This window comes from Rutilus rutilus, assembly GCF_951802725.1.
Source record: "Rutilus rutilus genome assembly, chromosome: 4".
NCBI classification, from domain to species: domain Eukaryota; kingdom Metazoa; phylum Chordata; class Actinopteri; order Cypriniformes; family Leuciscidae; genus Rutilus; species Rutilus rutilus.
Window position 1 is genome coordinate 8,332,652 of NC_140212.1, and position 25,134 is coordinate 8,357,785.

Sequence of the window (25,134 nt, forward strand, 5' to 3'; positions counted from 1 at the left end):
AAGACAGATCTGAGGACAGTCATTATCTCGAAGAAGGCTTCGACAAAGATGTCCTGACGGAGAGTCCTCTGGAGATTTCCCTCAGGGGGGACCCTTTCTCTCAGGCGAGCGGGTTGATCCTTCACCCCCGCCCAGAATTGAGGAAACTTTGGGCTTGGGCTCTGAGGGGGCCCAGCTCATAAGTTCAGGTCTCTCAACCGAGATTGTTGAGACCATCCTCCACTCCAGAGCTCCCTCCACGAGGAAACTCTACGCCTTTAAGTGGATATTTTTTTCACTTCCTGGTGCGGAGAGCACCAGCCGGACCCAGTTATCTGCCCCGTGGGTGCAGCGTTTCTCCGCAGGTCTATCCCCCCTCCACACTAAAGGTGTACATGGCGGCCTTAGCTGCTTACCATGTCCCTTTAAGTGTTGTATCCTTGGGGAGACACCATCTAGTAACGTTTCCTTCGTGGCACAGTGGCACTTCGTGGCATTGCCAGCAACAGCCATTTTATGATTGTTTGTGGTTTGGTCTTAGTGACTTAGAAGTCCTCTTGACTACCCCTAACTTTTCAAAGATTTAGGAGCTGGTTTAAGTTCTAAAATGCTTTGTGATTTACTCTCAGAGCAATATTTTGGGACCATTTTGGGACCATCACCTCCAACCAACCTCACTTTGCCTGTACACAAGAGTCGTTTATCTATGAAAGTTAAATTATGAAAGATCAATGATCTTTTCATCTGCTCTCTTAGCAATTCTGAAGAAAAAGAGACTCTTGTCTGCTCTGGTGAGAAAGATAACGTAGAGAGAGGAGAGGGGCTTCTGATGACCACCAATCACATTCAGAGTTAAACTTCAAGAGAACAGAGACAACGACAAATCAGCCAATAAATCTCCATATATATCAAGAGAACACCACTGTTGATGAACGGGACTCCTCCTCCACCTTACAGACACTTTAAGGAGGAGACACACACACATGATAAACTCAACCAGCTGTCATGAGAGTGAATGTGGGAAACACTTCAGTGTACACAGTGGCAAATTCTGACACCTGCAGAGAAGAGATACAAGCACTGATAACTAACTGCTGTCAAAAAACACTAAGACAGAGAGACATATCAAAGTACTACTACAGAATAACAGTATACAATAATTCATAGAACTTTATTGAATTTTGCATTTTGTGTACAAAAACAAAAAACAGTTTGTTGAAAAAGAAATGTTGCAACATTCCCCAATTACACAATATGATAATGATGACATAATATCCATGCACATTGTCAGTCTGAAACAGAAAACATAAAAATAAATTTGACAGAAATATGAAACAAGTGTATAAAACATGTATGCATGCTGTGTATGTCTGACTGTAAAAACACCCTCTGCAGGACATAAAGTGAACAACATGCTCCTCTGCTCAGTTCAGAGTCATTACATTATTTTGAGGGAAAGATCCTTGATCACAGCTGCTGTTTGTAAACTTATTTCCCAAAGTACATTCCACCGTTTTTTGGCAAAATATACTGTATATGTTCACCATCAGTGGGTCTACATTCAATAGGAATATGATATTTTTATAAGTGGCTGTGAAATGTTAAAGACTGGAGCAGTGGAAGTTAAATGGTGAAGCATCTGAAATCATAACAATTATATACAAACGGACTGAATGTTGGGCTTTTTTTTTTTTTTTTTATTGCCATGTCTACATCATGTTTCAGTGCAATGAGATCACACAAAAACTTTTGTAAAAAACTTCTGGAAAGAGAAGTTTAACTAAGCATTTATTCCTGTTAAACACTGATTAAATGTAATTAAGTAGATTTCAATGCAAACTATTACATGTGGTTACATATGGTGGATAGCAGTTAAAACGTATTTAGTATCTAAGACACTTAAACTGCAGACCACTTAAAGGATTAGTTCACCCCAAAATGAAAATTTCCTAATAATTTACTCACCCCAATGCCATCCAAGATATCCATGTCTTTCTTTCCTCAGTGGGAGAGAAATTATGTTTTTTGAGGAAAACATTTCTGGATTTTTCTTCTAACAATGGACTTCATTGGTTACCATCGTTTTTAAGTCCAAATCAATGCAGTTTCAAAAGTCTTTGAAGTGTTTAAACGGGCTGTACGCTATCACAGCTGAAGAAGAGGTTGTTATCTAGCGAAACGATATAAAAAAAAATAAGATAATTTATAGACTTTTTACCTTCAATAGTTCGGATTGAGCTGATCAACAAACGGATAGGGAACTACGTCATCACGTTGAAAGGTCACGCCGGTGCCGGCAATACTATTTTAACTACTATTCATGTTCATCAGAATGTTATTCATATACTATTCATATTCATATTCACTGAATACTATTACTATATATATATATAATAGCAAACAATACTATTTGAACTATCCTCCTACGTACGGTCGCATTGTAAACAGTGGGGCGGTACTTCTGCCGGCGCCGGCGTGACCTTTCAACGTGATGACGTAGTTCCCTGTCCGTTTGTTGATCAGCCCATCCGAACTATTGAAGGTAAAAAGTCTATAAATTATCTTTTTTTTTTTTTTAAATGACCTATCGTTTCGCTAGATAACAACCTTTTCTATAGCTGTGATCGCGTAAAGCCCGTTCAAAGACTTTTGAAACTGCATTGATTTGGACTTAAAAACAATGGCAACCAATGAAGTCCATTGTTAGAAGAAAAATCCAGAAATGTTTTCCTCAAAAAACATAATTTCTCTCCCACTGAGGAAAGAAAGACATGGATATCTTGGATGGCATTGGGGTGAGTAAATTATTAGGAAATTTTCATTTTGGGGTGAACTAATCCTTTAAAAACTTTGAAAGGATTTGAGGCAGTGGGTGTGGTTTCAGTTATAAAGTCCCTCCCTGTTTTCCTGGCTCCTCACATCATCATAGTCTGTTATTAGAAAACAAGAGCAAATTAATGTATCAATATATGCTTTAAAAAGTATTATAAATGAACACATCAATATTGACAATCAAGTAAAATGAGCTATCATAATCACAGAAATTGATATTATAAAGCAATTATAAAAATTAAACAAATTCAGTGTAAGGTAAAAAGTTTTCAGTAACATACCAAACATGTCACTCATATATTCCCTGATATTCTTCACATCATCATACTCCTCCTGAACACCCTCTGATATAAATGTGTCCATTATTAATTACATGCAACTATAATTTGAAGACAAACAAACAAAAAAACATGAAATTTGAGAGAGTAATTTGAATCCCACACCTGCTTTATCCTTGGAGAATTGTCGTACAATGATGACATCATCATAGTTTTCTGGCAAGTCAAAATAGTCAAATGAACAAAATAATGAAAGATTAAATGCATCCATTAAATGTGCAACATTTGGGATTTTGAAACAGTGCCTATGTATAATTAACTAAACCCTTATTAAATAAAATATAATTAAATAAAACCTGTAGAAATGATAATAAGAAATAAACCTGTATCACGAGATCTCAGTCCAACAGTGATTATATCATCATAATTCTCAGGTGTGATTTGCTGCTCTTCTAAATGAGTTAACAGCAAGGAGGAAATAAACAAAAACTGCTTTAACTATTCAGAGGTCCAATAGTTCATTTAATTTAGTGAAATGAGTTAAAGTCACTGACCTTTATTTGACCCTTCAGTGGTGGTGATGTCATTATAGTAGTCAGGTGCGGCTCCTCCTGCAGAATTCGCTTTTAAAAAAAAATTCACGAAATCCTTATCTGAATTATTATGTGCTGAAGAGTTTATATAATTTAGTTGATTGATTTATACTTGAGTCCTCTAACCTGAAAGAAGCTCATCAGCATCTTCATACCCAGAATGCTGTTCTTCAGAAAGGACACTTCCTATTATGGAGAAGTAATTTCCATAATTTTGGCTGATTTTGGCTGAATTTTGGCTGATTTACGAATGTGAACGTGTGTGTCTGATGGATCAGACACACATTCACAATCATAAATCAGCCAAAATCTCCACTTCCTTTGAATCACAACACTGTATATCTTTCAGATAACACACAAAAGTCCCACAAATGGATCTATGTGATTTATTCTACTCTCCCCTATGAATAAAGTGATTATGATCTCCTCAAATCAGACTCTATGACATTTACTCACCCCTCTGAGTGAAGAAACTCTGTCTATTAGTGGGTCTGTGATGAATCTCCTCATAAACGGCCTCTGTCGTCGTCCTGTGTCTCCTCTTAGAGAGAGCTGTGAGTGTAGACAGGCAAACCTGCTGTCAGTTCAAAACACATGACTGATCACACACTGAATAAAACAAAATATGTCTCTGGATCTCTCCTACCTCTCCTCATCACTCTGTTCTGCTGAATCAGTATAAGCAGTGGCACTAAGAGCAGTAAGAGCAAAACTCCCAGTACAACCACAAGCACAGAGAGAGACACTGGAGGAGTTTGTGGAGGAGTGACTGATGTTGAGCGCACTGTCTGAGAAACTGGAGGAGAAGCTGATGTTGTTTTGGCAGGAGTAGTGGACACTGACAAATCTGTAAAATCTGTCAAAACAGACACAGACAGATTAAAAATCATGCAAATACACAGTTAGTAGCACTAAAATGATTTTAAAAAAATCACTATTATCGGTCAGTGTTTTGCTCTGACTTGCACAGGTGAGTCCAGCGTGCTCTTTGTGGTAGCAGTCAGTGTGGTTCTTCAGGGAGAGAGGACAGTCCCACAGGTGAATCTCATTCCCTCTGCACTCGACTCTGTTCAGCCACACAACACCTTCACCAGCACCAAAGACTGAATTCCCATCAGCCCTCAGTGCTGCTCCACAACCCAGCTGCCTGCAGACCACCTGAGCATCGCTGATGTCCCACAGATCAGCACAGACTGAACCCCACACAGCGTTATGATACACCTCCAGCCTCCCAGAGCACCGGCCCAAACCTCCACTCAGTCTGAGAGGAACATGATCTAAATCACAGACAAGTGGATACATTATTGGCCAACAGAGTTTTGTCAGAACTGAAACACCTACAGTGGGACATGTCTGTGAGGTGAGATTAAATCCTCTTGGTTCCCCAGAACTAAATCACATACATATATGACATATGGCTGTTATGATTTTGATGTTCTTCTAAATCAAATTAACTTACCTGAACATTGTCTCTGATGTGGAGATGTGGAGCATGACAAATAGCTTCTAGAGGACTCATGACTCTCCTGTTCTGTAATCACAAGTTGATTCAATATTATATAGACACATTTTGTTTATATACTCAATAATGTCAACTGATTACTGTAGTTTTAGAGATGGAAATTGCATCAGTCTTACCTGAGCAGGTGACTTTGGCCACTTCATCATTATTACAGTAGTTCTGTCCCCAGGGTGAAGATGGACACTGCCACAGATTTGAATCATGTGGTCGACATTTCACTTCATCCAGCCAGTTACGAGCTGATTCCAGTCTTGGTGTAGAATCAGACAAAGCACCAGATCTTCCACAGTTCAGCTCTTGACAGATCAGACTCACTGTGTCTCTGTCCATCTGGTTCCAGCACACATTTCCCCAGGATCCATTGTAGAAAACCTCCACATTCCCTTCACAGCCCTCAGTTAACCTGATCTCTTTAAACTCTTGATAGAAACATGAACACAACCTCAGATTTGATCCAACACCATTCATTTCAACCACAAACACATTACATAACATATACTATATATACATGTATATATATATATATATATATATATATATATATATATATATATATATATATATATAACCAGAATAAGTATGCTATGCCTTTAAGTGGGCAGGTGAGGTGATAGGGCCGGCTGCATTTAAAGTCTCGCGGGTGTCGTAGAGATTTTAAACTGTATATTAAACTAATCATGTGTTCGACATCTAACCTTATTTAACATCTAACATTGGAACAGGATGTACTGTACGAAACCAATGGAAAACTTGTGTCTTTGACTATGTGCGTATGTATGTAAAAATAACACAGTTTTGGGAAATGAAACTAGACAGTCTGTTAGAATCTTGTGATTACAGATGAGATCACCGCAAGATCAGAGTTTGCTTTACCTAGTAACAGAGGGGTTTGCATATGAAGAACCAATCAAATAGTGGGGAAATTATGTAATGCAGCCTGACATTTTGTCATACCTCTATACTATAAAAACTGTTGTATATGTGTTTTACGGTGGGATGTCTCAATGGAATTTGTCTGAGATCCACCGGCCTTGATTCTTCTTGGGAGAGTTTCTCTGAGAACTGCTCGAAGACTCTCCCGGCCGTTATTAAAGCATTTAGAGGACATTTGCTGAAAGTCTGTCTGTTCATTTCTGCTGCGCAGCAGGTCAGTTTAGGGAATCAAGTAAGTTAGAGTAAGAAACTCGGCCAGATGTCGATTGAAGACGCAAGAGCTAGAGTATAAAGGGTATTAAGTGTCGATTAGTAGACGCTCTGTGTCGATGAGTAGACGCAACAGTTTTATTATTTATTAAGTGTCGATTGTAGACGCTCTGTGTCGATGAGTAGACGCAACAGTTTTATTTTGGATAGTCAGGATAAAGGAAATTCCTTTACACGGGTGTCAATGAAACAGCGTTGTGGATGGTTTTCCGGTCTTTGATCTCCAGGGCAACGGGACGCTCAGTTAGACAGCAGCTTTAGCTGGTTAGCGAAGGGTGCAGCGAGGTCCGCTTGTGGCTTTTGAAGATTATTCTCGAGAGAAATTAATGAGTGGGGAGAAGGAGAGGCTGGTGTTGCTGTTGTGCAGTCATGGAGGAAGATTCTGAGGAATCGATAATGGAGGACAGGGAAGGATTTACGGAGATATATTTGGGGAAATAAAAGTAAAAGATATGATAGAATCAATGCAGGATAAAAAAAATAAAAGACAAAAGACAAAAGAAAACCAAGAAATAATAAGAGAACAAAATTTACAAAATGTTAAGGAGAATGGACACAAAATTATGCTGACATTTGAAAAGAGTACAGGAACACATTTGCATCCAATAGGACTATCCAAGGCGATCGATAAAATCATTGGGCCAGTTGTTTTGGCTAAGTGTTTGGGGCAAGGGAGAGTTCTGATCATAGTGAAAGATATTGGCCAGAAAAACAAACTACTCAAGATAAAAGAAATGAACAGAGAAAAGGTCACAACCAAAGAGATTGGAGTAGAAAAGGTGTAATGTATGGAATTCCAACATATATCTCCACTGACGAAATGCATGAAAATATAAGAGGAGGTAAGATTAGTAATGTGAGAGGACTATATAAGACGATAGAAGGACAACGACAGGAAAGCTTGAGTGTCTTGTTGACATTTGAAGGGAAAATGCCTGAAAAGGTACAAATGGGATACATAAGTTACCCAGTAAGAGTGCATGTGCCAATGCCATTGAGATGTTTTAAATGTCAACGAATAGGACATGTGGCTGCAGTGTGTCGGGGGAAGGTAAGATGTGCAAAATGCGGAGGTGAGCATGATTATGATAAATGCACAGAGGTGAATGGATTAAAATGCTGCAACTGTGGAGGTGCTCACAGTGCAGCAAATGGAGGATGTGAGGTACAAATTAAAGCAAGAGAAGTCCAAAAATACAAGACTGAGCATAAAGTCACTTATGCGGAAGCAGTGAAGGTCTGTAAAGGTAAGGAGGACAGGAGGGATGAGATGAGGGATAATCTCAACCAAGACGCAAGGGACATGAGAAATGTTCAAACTAAAGAATCAGAACAACAGTGTGATATAAAAGAAAATACTTTAATAATGACTAAAGAGAACTTTCTAGCCTTTATTGTTAAGGTAATTAATGTCACTGCTATGTTGCCAAGCAGATCGGCAAAGATTAAAACAATTCTTGAAGCTGCATCAGAATTCCTAGGGATATCTGGGATTTCAGTAAACGCAATACATGAAATTCTAACTAGAGCCACAACAGTAGAAGGTTCACAGGGATCGGAGTAGATCAATGGTGATAAATGTAATGCAATGGAACAAGGAGCCTTGTGGCAAATGGTCGAGAATTAAAAAAATATGTACTCGATTTGGAACATAAACCAAGTGTAATTTGTGTTCAAGAGTCTTGGCTCAAGCCAAATCTGCAATTTGCATTACCAGGATATAAGTCTGTTCGAAAGGATAGGGTTGGGAAACAAGGGGGAGGGGTGGTAACTTTTATAAAAGAAGGAACTATATATAGGGAATTAAGTGAGGTTAAAGATATGGAATGTGTTGTAGTTGAAATATATTTTAGAGAAGAATCAATTGTAATATGTCATTTTTATAACCCATGTAAGAAGATTTCAATAAAGTTGTTTGAAAAGATTAGGAAAGAGACAAAGGAACTATGGTGTGGTGATTTTAACGCTCATAATTGGCTGTGGGGAAGTAAAAATATAGATTATAATGGGGAAGTAACTGAACAGCTCATGGATGATAGATCATTAGTATGTTTAAACTCAGGAGAAGGAACTAGGTATAATTTAACAGAGAATATGGTATCAAGTATAGATTTAACATTAATATCAAATGGTATGGCTGAATTATGTGAATGGAAAGTAAATAGCGAGAACACAGTTGGGAGTGATCATTTTCCAATTATTTGTAAAATAAATGTAAATAATAATCCAGAATGTTTACTGCAAAAGAAATGGTTGTATGAGAAGGCAGACTGGAATTCCTTTAGTAAGCATTGTGAAGATAATAAAGACTCAGTGGCTGAAGATTCAGTAGAAACTTTTTGTGATTCAATTACAAATCTAATAATGGAAGCTGCAACATTATTTATACCACAAAGAATAGCAGGTAAGAAAAAAAGAAATATTCCATGGTGGAAGGAAGAATGCAGTAATGCAATTAAAGAAAGAAATAAAGCATTTAAACAACTCAGGGAAAATATGAGTATGAGGAATTTGGTAGAGTATAAGAAAGCAAGAGCTAAAACAAGAGGAATAATTAAGAATGCGAAGAGAGAAGGATGGAGAGAATTTTGTTCTACCATAGGAAAAGATACTCCTATGGATAAAATATGGAATATGTTAAGGAATATGAGTGGGAAAGGAAAGAAGTCGGCTCTAATACCAGTTTTAATTGAAGAAGATAAAGTTGCAGTAATAGATATAGATAAAGCAAACATGTTAGGTAAGGTTTTAGAAAGAGCACATAGAATAGAATTGGGAGAAGAATATGAGCTAAGGAAAAAGGAAATTTTAAACAAAAATCCAGATATAATGAAGAAAAGAAATAGCAATAGTAGCTGTATGGATATAGAGTTTACACTTACAGAATTGAAAGTTGCATTACAAAAATGTGCCAATACCGCTCCTGGGGTGGATAGGGTAAGTTATAAAATGATAAAGCATTTGTCAGATAGTATATTGTTAAAGATACTTGAGTTATATAATAAAATATGGATGGAAGGAAGTATGCCTGGAAGAAAGCTGTAGTAATCCCTATTGTAAAGCCAGGAAAAAATTCAACAAACCCAGGAAGTTATCGACCAATTGCTCTGACTTCAAACTTATGTAAATTAATGGAAAAGATTATAGTTCAGAGGTTAACATATGAACTAGAGAAAAAGGGTAAATTTAGTAAGTATCAATGTGGATTTAGAGGTAAAAGATCAACCATGGATGCATTAATCAAGGTTAGTAATGAAGTAGAGAAGACAATAGCTATGAAAGAAATCATGGCAGTCGTGTATTTTGATATAGAAAAAGCGTATGACACGGTATGGAGAGAAGGGCTATTAAGGTCATCAAGGATAGGAATAGATGGAAATATGTATAATTGGTTATCTCAATTTTTGTTTGAAAGAACATTTGTAGTTCAAGTGGGAATGTGTCAGTCATTCATTTATAAGGCAGAACATGGTATTCCTCAAGGGAGTGTTATAAGACCAATTCTTTTTAATATTATGATTAATGATATCTTTGACAATGTAGGATTTGGTGTGGGATGTGCATTATATGCTGATGACGGGGCTATTTGGAAGAGAGTGCGAAATATAAAGCAAGTGATTTCAGGTATACAAACAGCTATTAAAAATGTGGAAGAATGGAGTATAGAATGGAGTTTTAAAATGTCATCTAGTAAATCAAGTTATATGATATTCAGTAGGAAAAAGGAAGATTTTAAGGATATTGAATTATTATTATATGGAAAACCTTTAGAACAAGTTAAAAGTTTCAAATATTTAGGAATGTGGTTAGATGGGAGATATACCTGGAAAAAACATATTGAGGAAATAGATAAAAAATGCAGGAGGGTCTTAAATGTGATGAGGGCAATAGCTGGGAAAGAATGGGGAGCAGAAAGAGACTCAATGATAACAATTTATCAAGCCTTGATAAGATCGACAGTTGATTATGGATGCATGATTTATGGGTCAGCGTCAGAATCATTGTTAAAAAAGCTAGATAGAATTCAATATAGAGCTCTTAGAATGTGCTTAGGAGCAGTTAAAACAACACCAGTCAATGCATTATTAGTAGAGGCGAATGAAATGCCATTGAAATTACGGAGAGTTAAATTGTCTTTGGTATTTTGGACATCTTTAAAGAGTTACACTGGAGAAAGTATAGCTAAAGATGTTTCAAATAATTGTTGGGAATACTTAAGTAACGAGAGAGGATATGGATGGAAGATAAATCAGTTAGCAGAGAAATATCAGATTGCAAATATTGAATGTAGTGTGTCACCTGTATGGGGAGAGGTTCCGAAATGGATTATTTCTGAGGTTAAATTTGATTTAGGAATATTAGATAAGAAACGGGAATGGGAGGAAATGGGTATGATTAAGTAGTCAATATTTTTATATTTTTATTATAATTACAATTGGAGTTATTTTTATTTTTATATGATCCCAGCAAACTCTTTGGCCAATCAACTTAAATACGATACTATCTTTTCACATGGCCTTTAATGAGTTGAATTATGATGGAGAGGATGTAAAACATTGTATTGATATAGATAATAATTTAAATTGCAGATATTACACGCTTATATAATACAAACAGTTGCTCATTTCTGCACCTTAACATTAGAAGCTTGGGTAAACACCATGAAGAAGTAGCTACTTTACTTTCTAACTCTGACTGTAGCTTTGATGTTATTGGTTGCAGTGAAACCTGGCTTAATGATAGGACCTTTACTGATATTCTTAACCTAGATGGATATAAGCTCATTATCAAAAATAGGCTTGGCCGTACCGGTGGTGGTGTTTGTTTATATGTTCACTCCAGATATCATATTAATGTTTGTGATGACATTGTCTTAGATGACAATCATTCTGATTCACTTTTTGTTGAGATAAATCTCACTAATGCAAAAAAAATTATAGTAGGAGTGATTTACAGTATCGCCCTCCTGACTCTGACCTTGACGCTTTCGAGGGTAAACTGGAGGACATTTTATTCTCCATAAACAAGAAAAACAAAGATTGTGTCATACTTGGGGACTTCAATAGTGATGTCTCCAAAGATGACGTTGTAAAAAGAGACTTTGTTAATACTTTGCATTAATTTTCTTTTTTTTGTACCATAAATCAATTTACCAGAGTAACGCCCTCCACTAGGACAGTTATTGACGATATCATCACAAACATTCGAAATACTAGACTAGAATCTGGAGTTGTGTTATCTGACATTACTGACCATTTTCCGATTGTATTGTTTCTAGATCTTGCAAATAAGAATGAATTACCATGGCGAAAAACAAAAATTAAAGTACTAAATGAGAGAACCCTGAAACTACTGAGTGAAAACTTACAGGCTAAAACATGGAAAGCAGTCTATGACTGCAACAATCCTGATACTTCTTATGATAACTTGATAAATGAAATTACAAACTCTATTTGTTGTACTATCCCTGAAAAGAACGCCGGACACCGCGCAACTGGTCTCAACCCCTTGCTCACAAAGGGTATCTTAAAATCTATTACCCATAAAAATAAGCTTTATAAACGTTTCTTAAAATGCCCAAGTGCTATGAACAAGGACATACTAGTTACAGGAATAAACTTACTAATATAATAAGAAAAAGGAAAAGTAACCACTATACATACCTCATAAAAGCATCACAGAGTGACTCTAAGAGGTCTTGGAAAGTGCTAAATGAAGTCCTTAAAAAGAGCAAAAACAACGCTGTGCTTCCAAATGCTGTGGGCATACACTCAAATTTGGGTAATAAATAATATGCATGACATTGATTTAGCAAATAATTTTAATAATTACTTTAACTCTATTGGGGAAAAACTCTCTAACAAAATAGTTCAACCTCAGGGTATCACTTTTGACCATTACTTGCGGGGCTCTTATGCAAATTCTTTTTTTATGAAACCAACTAATTGCGATGAAGTCTATAAAATAATTACAAATTTACGAAGCTCGTACACTGCTGGTGAGACTGAAATTTGTAGTAAAATTCTGAAAGCCATAGCATTTAATATCATGGAGCCATTGACTTATTGTATTAATCTCTCTCTGCTCTCTGGAATTGTACCAAAAAGGACAAAAATTGCCAGAATTATACCAGTGTTTAAATTTGGGGATGTGCAATTATCGTCCGATATCAATCTTGCCCACAATTTCTAAGGTTTTAGAGAGAGTAGTGTACAATAGGCTATATGGCTACCTTGATAAATTTAATATTATTGCTTCTTCTCAATATGGTTTTAGGAAAAAAAGAACCACATGCATGGCGGTACTCGATCTGACTGAAAAGATCAATGATGCCATTGATAAAGACGACAGCGGTATTGGTATTTTTATTAATTTATCTAAGGCGTTTGATACTATTGATTTTGACATCCTATTGAATAAATTACACCATTATGGAGTTAGAGGATTAGGCCTTAGCTGGTTCACAAGTTATTTATTTGGTAGACAGCAGTATGTAAGTATCAATGAACAAATTTCAATAAGTAAACCCATTAAATGTGGAGTCCCTCAGGGATCCATTTTGGGCCCTCTTCTTTTTTTAATATATATAAATGATTAAGAAAATTCCACAATGGCTTTACACAAGGTTTTATTTGCTGATGACACAAACTTATTTATGTCACATAAGAGTCCAGATGAAATGGAAGAAACAATAAATAGAGAGCTAAGAAATGTTGCTATCTGGTTTCGGTGTAATAAATGATCTCTTAACATAAACAAGACAAACTACATCGTGTTTCATTCCCAAAAAAATGAATTGGCAAATAAGCATGTCTGTCTTAAAGTAAATGAACAAATTATTGAAGGAGTAAACAACACTAAATTTCTCTGAGTCTTTATTGATGAATGTCTACAATTTAAATATCATCTTAATCAGTTAATACATTTTTTTTATCAAAATACGTTGGACTATTTTTCAAAGTAAGAAATTTTCTCCCACAGTCAGCACTTGTCATCTTATATAAAACCTTGTTTGAGTCTCATTTAAATTATTGTAATGTCATATGGTGTAACACTTTTACCAGCTACCTGAAAAAAATACAGTCTTTACACAAAAAAATTATACGGGTATTAACGTGATCTGAGCCAAATACCCCTTCGCGTCCATTGTTTCATCGCCTTGGTTTATTAAGACTTACCGAATAAAATGCTTTTCATAATGCCTGTATGATATTCCAAGTTGTTCATAAGTTAAATTACCGATTGTGTGAACTTGTCCCAATCAGTCGACCCCAGCATACATATCACACAAGGGAAAAACATTTAATTACTGGTAAAATAAGACGATTGAAATGTACGAGCCTGAGTGTAGTCAGTAGAGGTCCGCAGATTTGGAACAAGCTTGAGGAAAATCTTAAATTGTTGCATTCTGTCTCCGTTTTCAAGAAAAATCTTAAGGAAAAATTGCTTTTAACATACACTTTTTGAACACTCTGTAAGTGTTATACTTGTGCTGGGATCGTCTGTTTGTTTGTAGTGTTTGTTTCTTGTTGTATTTATATATTTGTTTTATTTGTGTCTATGGATTGATTTTGTTCTTGTATTTTATATGTTGTATGTTGTTATGGGAGGGGAAGAAAAAAAAAAAAAGGAAAAAGGAAAAACTGATCATAAGAAATCATGACTGCATAACAGCAAAGGTAGGTGGCGGTATGCACTTAGAATGCAATGCGCCAAACAACGAAAGAAGAAGAATGAAATTGTTCTCGTTCTCCGCTTGAAGAACGAGTGTGTGGTCTCTCCTATTCTGGCGCGTTGGAAGAACTGCTTGTGTGTTAATGCTGTGCCTGAAAATTCAGTGTGAGTAAACGAGTTTTTTACAGGAGTTGATCTTAATAGGAGATACACTCACCTAAAGGATTATTAGGAACACCTGTTCAATTTCTCATTAATGAGAATCTAATCAACCAATCACATGGCAGTTGCTTCAATGCATTTAGGGGTGTGGTCCTGGTCAAGACAATCTCCTGAACTCCAAACTGAATGTCAGAATGGGAAAGAAAGGTGATTTAAGCAATTTTGAGCGTGGCATGGTTGTTGGTGCCAGACGGGCCGGTTTGAGTATTTCACAATCTGCTCAGTTACTGGGATTTTCACGCACAACCATTTCTAGGGTTTACAAAGTATGGTGTGAAAAGGGAAAAACATCCAGTATTCGGCAGTCCTGTGGGCGAAAATGCCTTGTTGATGCTAGAGGTCAGAGGAGAATGGGCCGACTGATTCAAGCTGATAGAAGAGCAACTTTGACTGAAATAACCACTCGTTACAACCGAGGTTAGGATTATTAGGAACACCATACTAATACTGTGTTTGACCCCCTTTCGCCTTCAGAACTGCCTTAATTCTACGTGGCATTGATTCAACAAGGTGCTGAAAGCATTCTTAAGAAATGTTGGCTCATATTGATAGGATAGCATCTTGCAGTTGATGGAGATTTGTGGGATGCACATCCAGGGCACGAAGCTCCCGTTCCACCACATCCCAAAGATGCTCTATTGGGTTGAGATCTGGTGACTGTGGGGGCCATTTTAGTACAGTGAACTCATTGTCATGTTCAAGAAACCAATTTGAAATGATTCGAGCTTTGTGACATGGTGCATTATCCTGCTGGAAGTAGCCATCAGAGGATGGGTACATGGTGGTCATAAAGGGATGGACATGGTCAGAAACAATGCTCAGGTAGGCCGTGGCATTTAAACGATGCCCAATTGGCACTAAGGGGCCTAAAGTGTGCCATGAAAACATCCCCCACACCATTACACCACCACCACCAGCCTGCACAGTGGTAACAAGGCATGATGGATCCATGTTCTCATTTTGTTTATGCCAAATTCTGACTCTACCATCTGAATGTCTCAACAGAAATCGAGACTCATCAGACCAGGCAACATTATTCCAGTCTTCAACTGTCCAATTTTGGTGAGCTCGTGCAAATTGTAGCCTCTTTTTCCTATTTGTAGTGGAGATGAGTGGTACCCGGTGGGGTCTTCTGCTGTTGTAGACCATCCGCCTCAAGGTTGTGCGTGTTGTGGCTTCACAAATGCTTTGCTGCATACCTCGGTTGTAACGAGTGGTTATTTCAGTCAAAGTTGCTCTTCTATCAGCTTGAATCAGTCGGCCCATTCTCCTCTGACCTCTAGCATCAACAAGGCATTTTCGCCCACAGGACTGCCGCATACTGGATGTTTTTCCCTTTTCACACCATTCTTTGTAAACCCTAGAAATGGTTGTGCGTGAAAATCCCAGTAACTGAGCAGATTGTGAAATACTCAGACCGGCCCGTCTGGCACCAACAACCATGTCACGCTCAAAATTGCTTAAATCACCTTTCTTTCCCATTCTGACATTCAGTTTGGAGTTCAGGAGATTGTCTTGACCAGGACCACACCCCTAAATGCATTGAAGCAACTGCCATGTGATTGGTTGATTAGATAATTGCATTAATGAGAAATTGAACAGGTGTTCCTAATAATCCATTAGGTGAGTGTATATATATATATATAAAATGTAAGAGGAATGGCTTGTGTATATATATGATGGCCAATCTTCACTGATTTTACATTCCATCAGTAAGAGCAGAATGTGAGAAGGTTGAATTAGCAGAGACATAAACATAAAAACACAGCTGCCCAACTCACTGCAGAATTAAATGTGCACCTCAACTCTACTGTTTCCACCAAAACTGTTAATCAGGAACAGTTTTCCTGGGGACAATGTCCTGTGGACATTCCCTACTGTGCTTGATGGGCACGTCACTGCCAAAGACAACGGAACCATTCTGGAGAACTATGTGCACCGAAGGGTTCAAGCATTGTACCCTGAAGCACATTGTGCCATGTTTTAACATAATAACGCTACAACAGAAAGACTTGTGACAGAATAAATTGATGAACATGAAAGTGAAGTTGAACACTGCCTGAACAGCCACCAGATCTAAATATTTTTGAGCCACTTTGGGGTATTTTGGAGGAGCAAGTCAGAAAACGTTTTCCTCCACCAGCATCACATAGTGACCTGGCTACTGTTCTGGAAGAGGAATGGCTCAAAATCCCTCTGGCCACTATGAAGGACTAATCTATGTCATTCCCAAGATGAATTGATGCTGCAAAAGGAGTCCCTACACCATACTAATAAATTATTGTGGTCTCAAACCAGGTGTTTCAGTTCCACTGTACACTGTAAAAAATTTGTAACACTCCCAAATCAAAAATTTCAATTGACCGATAACATCTAAATTTTTCAATTGGCCCAAGTGAAAATCTGTACATTTAATTTTAGAATTTACAGAATTTCACTTGGGCCAATTGAAAAATGTAGATGTTATCGGTCAATTGAAATTTTTGATTTGGGAGTGTTACAATTTTTTTACAGTGTAGAACCCCTGTACTGTATCGTGTAACTGAAAAATGTTAGATATTCCCAAAAGATATTTTAGATTTAAATGAATAACTGAATAACAATTTTTCACAAGTTCACAACACTTAAATGTTTACCTGAGCACACGACTCCTACATCCTCGTTGTGTTGACAGTCATGTTTCCCCCAGCCTGGAGAAGAGCAGTTCCACAGGGACGTCTCATTCCCCTCACACTCCACCTCATCCAGCCAAATGGGTCCAGAACCAGGACCAAACCAGGCTGGTACCTGCTGGTTACTGAGGGCCACTCCACACTGCAGCTGTCTGCACACCACATGGGCATCTTTAATATCCCAGGAGTCATCACACACTGTCCCCCATGAGCCGCTGTGAAAAACCTCCAGCCTCCCTGCACAGTCTCCCCCAGAACCCACCAGCCTGATGGACCCGCGACCTGATATTCAGAGAGAGAAAAACACATTATTGATCACTAACAACTGAAGAATCTGCCCAGATGTTGTTGTTCTCACCAAGGCAGGTGATTGACAGTTGTTGTGTGGAGCTGCAGTTGAGAGTTTGTGGAGAGCTGCAGTTCCCCAGATGAGCTTCACTCCCAGAACACTGGAAGCCCGTCACACACTCATGACTGTGTTCAGGACTGGATGAAGAGGAGCCAGAGAAGTTCAGCACAGAGCCACAGCCCAGCTGTCTGCAGACCACAGAGGATTCAGTGAGACTCCAGGAGTCCAGCAGAACTCTCCTCCAGACCTGATGGATGGAAACTTCCAGCTCCCCCTCACACTGTCTCTCTCCAGACAACCGCACCAGACCGTCATGAACAGCCAGAGAGGAACCTGAGGAGAAGATCTCATGTTTTACTAAAATAAGAATTGCGTTAGAACATAGTGAAAATAAGTTGTCAAACAAAATAAATTGTCAAATAAGTTTACCAGAGCAGACGACTCCAACATCTCGTCTATGAGAACATTCAGCTCGACTCCATGAAGAGACGGAACATTCTGAGAGTTTTGTTTCATTCCCGTCACAATCAAACACATCAGCCCACTTTTCACCACTTCCTTCTCCAAACCAGTCTGATCCCACAAAAGACACAGCAATCCCACAATTCAGCTGTCTACAGAGGACACTGGCAGCTCTCATATCCCAGCATGCATCACACACTGAGCCCCATTCATTGAGGAACCGAAGCTCCACTCTTCCAGAACAGGAGTCTGAACCATTCATCAGTTTAGCATCTGTGTAACCTGAATAAATAGCATAGAGGTTAAAATAAAGTATAATGCAGCTGACAGAGAATATATACTGTTTCAAATAAAAAACAAAGAGACACTGAATATGTATAATTTACCAGAACAGATCAGACCAACATCATTGTCACTGGTACAGCTTTGTTTGTGTGATAATGAAATTGAGCAAAATGAAATGTGAGACTCATTTCCTCTGCACTGAATCTCTTGTGTCCACATCTGAGCGTCTCCTTTGCCAAAAGCATCTTCTCCCAGCACCTGTACAGGAGCCCCACAGTCCAGCTCTCTACACACAACCTCTGCATCCTGCTGGTCAAAGGCAGCGTCACACACTGAAACCCACGACTGATCATCAAGTATCTCTAACCTCCCAGAGCACAGGTGAGATCCATTAACGAGTCTGGAAGCTTGATGACCTGTTAATATTACAGGAATGACAGTGCACAGCAGACAAAAACAAATGCTTGATAGTTAAATACAATAAACATACAAACAGTTTTCCGAACAAAATATTCTTTGTCACAACAAATTAATGGGCAATCAGTTAAATTATTCACCCGAACAGATGACACCGGCATCATGACTGTGAGTACAGGCAAGTATGTTCCATCCTGTTGACCCACAGTTCTTCAGTGTTGACTCTGATCCAGTACATAACACACCACTCATCCAGACTGGTCCTGATCCTTGTCCAAAATGAGCATCACCCAGAGCATCTACAGGTTCTCCACAGTCCAGCTCTCTACACACCACTGCAGCTTCAGTCATATCCCAGAAAAGACCACACACTGTTCCCCACTGACCTCTATGAAGAACCTCCACTCTACCAGCACAGCGACTGGTACCATTTACCAGTCTCACATTCTTTTTATCTAAGTGACAGAAAAATACAGATAGAGACTGTGGGTGCATCACTGTAAGCACACTAGTTCGCGTATCAGTATATAGTGTACACAAATTCGGCACTGGTAAAGCACACTGGCTCACTACACATTTGGACACTGATTTTTCAATTCCGGTGATATGACTAGTGCTTGTGTCATAAAATGTCACCACTGGTATTTATTAACAACACACAACATCTTTCTGACATTTTTTATGCTGTTTAAAGTATGATATATACTTTGATTGTTGTTATATATATCTGAAACATTTTAGCCAAATTATAAATATGTAATAAACTGTTCACTACCTATCTACTGATGTTTATACTGACATATAATTAAAAAAACGATTTGTTTTTTCAAATCTTCTATCGCATGTCATGATGATATTGTGTTGATATTGTGTTGGTTTGTGCGATTTGTTTTGCACTTAACAGAATTTCCATTAAGGGGAACGTAGTGAGCATCTAGTTTTTGAAGTGCATTGTAGGATTTTTAGGGAGCGAACATTACAGTGAACTTGAAGGATTTTGTGATTGAGACAGACCTTAAAATGGCTGGCTCCTTGGTCAGTGTTCTGACTGTGAAATATGAAGCTGACTGAGATGCACCTTATTAGTAAAAGGTATAATATTACTATATTCTTTTAACTCACCAGCACAGATCAGCCCCTGGTAATTATCATGTGAACAGCTTTTTTTGTGTAAGGATGTTGGACAGAGGTGAATCTGAGACTCATTTCCTCTGCATTGAATCTCTTGTGTCCACATCTGAGCGTCTCCTTTTCCAAAAGCATCTTCTCCCAGCACCTGTACAGGAGCCCCACAGTCCAGCTCTCTACACACAACCTCTGCATCCTGCTGGTCAAAGGCAGCATCACACACTGAAACCCACGACTGATCATCAAGCATCTCCAACCTCCCAGAGCAACTGGAGTTTCCAATAAGCCTGACACCTGAAGTAGCAAGAGATAAGAAACGTTTCAATTTTATCTAAAGGTGTGTAATTCTTGTCATTATTGTTCTACCATAAAGCACCACTTATTAATGTGAAAGGAGTAAAACAGTCAAATTACTCAATCTCTCATGTCAATCCATATCATCTGACTTTCTTTTTTATGGAACATAAAAGGGGAATTTTACAGAATATCCTGGTACTCTTTTCAATATAATGAGAGTAAAATAAGAAAAAACATTGTATGCTCTACAGAACAAAGTCATAGAGGTTTGAAAAGACACAAAGTAAATGATGACTGATTTTTCATTTTTGGTTGAACTTTCCCTTTAAAGCAGTTGAATTATCAGTGATGTAAAAACAGTGCAGGGTTTGGAGCAGTTTACCTGAGCAGATTACTCCTGCATCTTTAGTATGATCACAGTTATAAAACCCCCAATTTACTGTTCCACAGTTCTTCAGTGTAGATTCTGATCCCAAACATATCTTGCGATTTGTCCAGATTGGTCCTGATCCTGGTCCAAAATGAGCATCACTCAGAGCATCTACAGGTTCTCCACAGTCCAGCTCTCTACACACCACTGCAGCTTCAGTCATATCCCAGTCATCTCCACACACTGTTCCCCACTGACCTCTATGAAGAACCTCCACTCTACCAGCACAGCGACTGTGACCACCAACCAGCCTTACTCTAAAATTGTCTATAAAATAAATAAAGAGGGAGTGAAGACATATGGACAAAAGAAAAGAATGAGGAAAAAAGTCTCACAATAAGAGAAAAAACTATGATAAAATTTACAAATATTTAGTGTAGAATTTGGGAACAAATTCTACAACGATTTGATTTCAGTTTATTTAAAAAAGGCTCAAACCTGCACACACCAGTCCAACATCATTTTCATATGAACAGTTGTTTTCATCTAATGGTGATGTTGGACAGAGGTGAATCTGAGACTCATATGAAGCTGACTGAGATGCACCTTATTAGTAAAAGGTATAATATTACTATATTCTTTTAACTCACCAGCACAGATCAGCCCCTGGTAATTATCATGTGAACAGCTTTTTTTGTGTAAGGATGTTGGACAGAGGTGAATCTGAGACTCATTTCCTCTGCACTGAATCTCTTGTGTCCACATCTGAGCGTCTCCTTTGCCAAAAGCATCTTCTCCCAGCACCTGTACAGGAGCCCCACAGTCCAGCTCTCTACACACAACCTCTGCAACCTGCTGGTCAAAGGCAGCGTCACACACTGAAACCCACGACTGATCATCAAGTATCTCTAACCTCCCAGAGCAGCGAGAACCTCCAACCAGCCGGACTTCTGAAAGAACAACACAGGAAAAAACTAAATTTAAAGGTAAAGAACTTTAATAATGAGTCAGTCATATAATCAGTATATCAATCAACGAGAAATCATATTTTCCTTAATCTTCTGAAATAAAATATATTTATTATGAAAACATAATTTTATACATGTCAGCAAAACTTTTTCCCAGTCCAAAAGGACTTGAAAGTAACCTACAAAAACAGCTCATATACAAAACAGTCTATAGTTATTGTTACTGTAAAAATCTAAATGCATTACATGACTGCCCACATTTCAACATTTTCATGTCAACAATGTCTATGAATGAATCCTATCAGGGAATTACATTAGAATGTAGAGTTAGAAACAAGCTTCTAAATTGTATTTTTTAACAAGGTGTCTGATTATTACAGTCTGACCTTAACATTTTGTCCTGTCAAAAAGAAGCTGGAAAATGGTCACAAAAAATGAAATTATGACTGCTTTTGGTGCGATTGTTTTGTACAGTAAGAAAGGATTTTTAGCTTTAGATTACCTGAACAAATGACTTGAGCGCTCTTATCAAGACACACATCAAGATCAGTTGGTTGTAAGAATCCACATTTCTTAAGTGCAGACTCTGATCCAGTACACATTGCATTTTTCATCCAAAACGGTTTTGATCCCAGTCCAAAATGAGCATCACCCAGAGCATCTACAGGTTCTCCACAGTCCAGCTCTCTACACACCACTGCAGCATCAGCCAAATCCCAACCATCACCACACACTGTTCTCCACTGACCTCTATGAAGAACCTCCACTCTACCAGCACAGCGACTGCTGCCATTTACCAGTCTCACATGTATTATGTCTATGAATGTAAGAGAAAAGGCTATTGTAAATTTAAATTGTTATAATAAAATGAAATGAAATGTGCTTTGTTGTACTTTGAACTGTTACCAGTACACAGCAAACCAATGTTGTGCTCATGTGAACAGTTGTTTTCATCTAACGGTGGTGTTGGACAGAGGTGAATCTGAGACTCATTTCCTCTGCACTGAATCTCTTGTGTCCACATCTGAGCGTCTCCTTTGCCAAAAGCATCTTCTCCCAGCACCTGTACAGGAGCCCCACAGTCCAGCTCTCTACACACAACCTCTGCATCCTGCTGGTCAAAGGCAGCGTCACACACTGAAACCCACGACTGATCATCAAGTATCTCTAACCTCCCAGAGCAGCGAGAACCTCCAACCAGCCGGACTTCTGAATAAGACAACACAGATCAACAAAAGCATGGCTTATTTATGGGGCTTCAAGATATTGATTTGTACATCAAAGCCATTTTATTTTTAGTCTTATAATGAATAAATAAAGTAAAAACACAAAAGAAAACCACAACAAATATAAATATAAAATGTATTTATTATTGAAGTCAACATTTTAAAACTTCTTTAAAAATTAGAAGCCAATCTGGAAGTGCATATGAATTTGAATATGTAAAATACTTACCTGAACAGATGACTCCAGCATCTCTACTATGATCACAGGGGCTTTTACCCCATCCTCTTGACCCACAGTTCTTCAGTGTTGTCTCTGATCCAGTACACATGACTCTACTCATCCAGATTGGTCCTGATCCAAAATGAGCATCACCAGAGCATCTACAGGTTCTCCACAGTCCAGCTCTCTACACACCACTGCAGCATCAGCCATATCCCAGTCATCTCCACACACTGTTCCCCACTGACCTCTATGAAGAACCTCTATGAAGAACCTCCACTCGACCAGCACAGCGACTGTGGCCACCAACCAGCCTCACATCCATACGGTCTAAATATTAAGCAGTAACAATGAGAGATGAAAGATGAAGGGATGAGAGTTCAATTTACAGCATTACAAAGTGGGTCAACTGGGGAAATGGGACACATACGTCTAAGTATTTAAAATGAATATTCAGAGTTCAATACAAGTTTAGCTCAATCAACATCATAGGTGTGTTGATTAACAAAAAAATTATTATGCTGACTCCCTTTTATTACAAAAAAAACTGTAGGGTTTCAATTATCCAAAAATGCATTATTGTTTCAGCTGTAAATAGTTAAAAACAATTACAGGGTTTATACCATTAAGTTGTCATGGAAACAAAGTTTAAAACTGGAAATAACTTTGCAGAGAAAAGGTTAGTAAGCAGTTTTTTTCCACACTATAATCATGTTAACATATATTTGTTTATGTCTTGTTTCTATTGAGACTGAGTATTTAAAAAAAAAAAATTAAAGGGGGGACAAGTAGAAATGTATTATTTAGGTAAAAAAATATGCCACAAATTATGTTGATTGAGCTTAAACTATATTAAACCTGGTGTATTCTTTTAATATATATTTTCCCTCTATAAATAGTTCTTCTGAAGCTGAGGTCTTGGCATTGTTTAAGAGACTAACATTGTAACCCTATAAAAGGCCTTCTTTTTTTTTTTTGTCATGATCACAATTTCTTGACATAAAATTATACAGCATTTATCCTGCTGGATTATGAATGAGTGATTATTTTTCTATTTCTATTCTATTTGTTTATTAAAATGTTCATGGGACTTGCTCAAGCTAACATGTCTGTCACTAGTATTTCCAAATCAATGTTTATCAAATCAGAACTCCAAATGTGTTTTATTTTTTTAGATAACAGAAGATTGAGACAACATCTACAATGTTGATATCACATGAAAAATGTAATTGCGATCACAAGACAACAAGAAAAAAAAAAAAACAATAATGGCCTCTTAGGGTTTCAATAAATAAATATTAATATTATTGTGATAATGATATATTATATTGAATAAAAAAGAAGACAATTATGTAAAACTTATTTGTATAGCTCTTTATAAATTGGAGAGACAGAGAGAAAAAGAGAAAGAGATAAACTGCCTGTTAAACACAAGAGCACATTCAATATACTGTGACAATGTTATTACACGGGCATCTAAAAAAACACATTACAGTATAGTTTAATTTTAAGATCTTAAATAACATAGCATTTAACCCTTCATTAAAAAAAAAAAAACTCTTTAATTTCATGTGTACTTACCAGCTGTGATGAGTATTATAATTGAAGACAGTAAAATGAGTGTCAGGCATCTCTCCATCTCTCTCTGCTTGATTAATTCAACATCCAGTACAAGCTTCTCCGCACTGATACAGAAGTACAGGCGTCCTCTCTCAGCCCCCTTAATGAGAAAGAGGTTCAAAACCCTCCAATCACATTCGCTGTTACCTTATTAGACAGAACAGAGGAAATCATCAAACAACTTCAGTGACAAATCAGATGAGGCTTTTATGATTTTCTCCATATATATATATATAAAAAACTGTCAGTGCTTATGAACTCCTCCTCCCCACCCATCAAGACTGAGGGGATGCAGAAACACACACACACACACACACACACACACACACACACACACACACACACACACACACACACACACACGGCTTACAGGAGACAGGAAACTCTCCAGTTTATTTACAGCATCAAAGCCCAACACCTGCAGAGAAGAGATAAAAGCACTGATAACTAACTCTGAACACTGTCTATTAGATATGTTAGTATGACATTAACAAGTAACAAAAAAGACATTAAAAATGTAAATGTTAACCAAGAGCACAGTGCACAAGTAAGCCTTTATTAAACTAACGAAAGGTGTCCTACAAAAGCCATAATTATCAGTGAAGAAAAGTTTACCTTGTGACCAGCAGAGAGAGCCAGTGAACTACATTTCTGCTAAAGCACCTTGCTTGTTTTGCAAAATCATACTTCCACAGAAGTGCCAGACTAGCGTTGTAGGCTATATTTGATAGGGGGTGGGTATGGATCTATATCGAGACACTTCAGTAAGGATGCGCGCGCGCACACACACACACACACACACACACACACACACCTG

At 37.8% G+C, this 25,134-nt stretch overlaps 1 protein-coding gene across 1 annotated transcript; it reads right to left on the reverse strand.

Annotated features, from left to right (window-relative positions):
• Positions 1-2,859: 2,859 nt before the first annotated feature.
• On the reverse strand, positions 2,860-22,806 carry LOC311289117 (scavenger receptor cysteine-rich type 1 protein M130-like; the record flags this gene model as incomplete). Its single annotated transcript, XM_084406874.1, has 22 exons — positions 2,860-2,909; positions 3,093-3,155; positions 3,255-3,305; positions 3,473-3,541; positions 3,644-3,712; positions 3,809-3,868; positions 4,139-4,234; positions 4,329-4,529; positions 4,645-4,959; positions 5,142-5,213; positions 5,321-5,623; positions 16,940-17,257; positions 17,334-17,657; positions 17,754-18,068; positions 18,173-18,487; positions 18,629-18,943; positions 19,611-19,910; positions 20,296-20,610; positions 20,934-21,233; positions 21,904-22,068; positions 22,158-22,460; positions 22,707-22,806. 22 exons carry the CDS (start codon positions 22,804-22,806, stop codon positions 2,860-2,862), a joined length of 4,419 nt encoding a protein of 1,472 aa, XP_084263000.1.
• Positions 22,807-25,134: the final 2,328 nt, after the last annotated feature.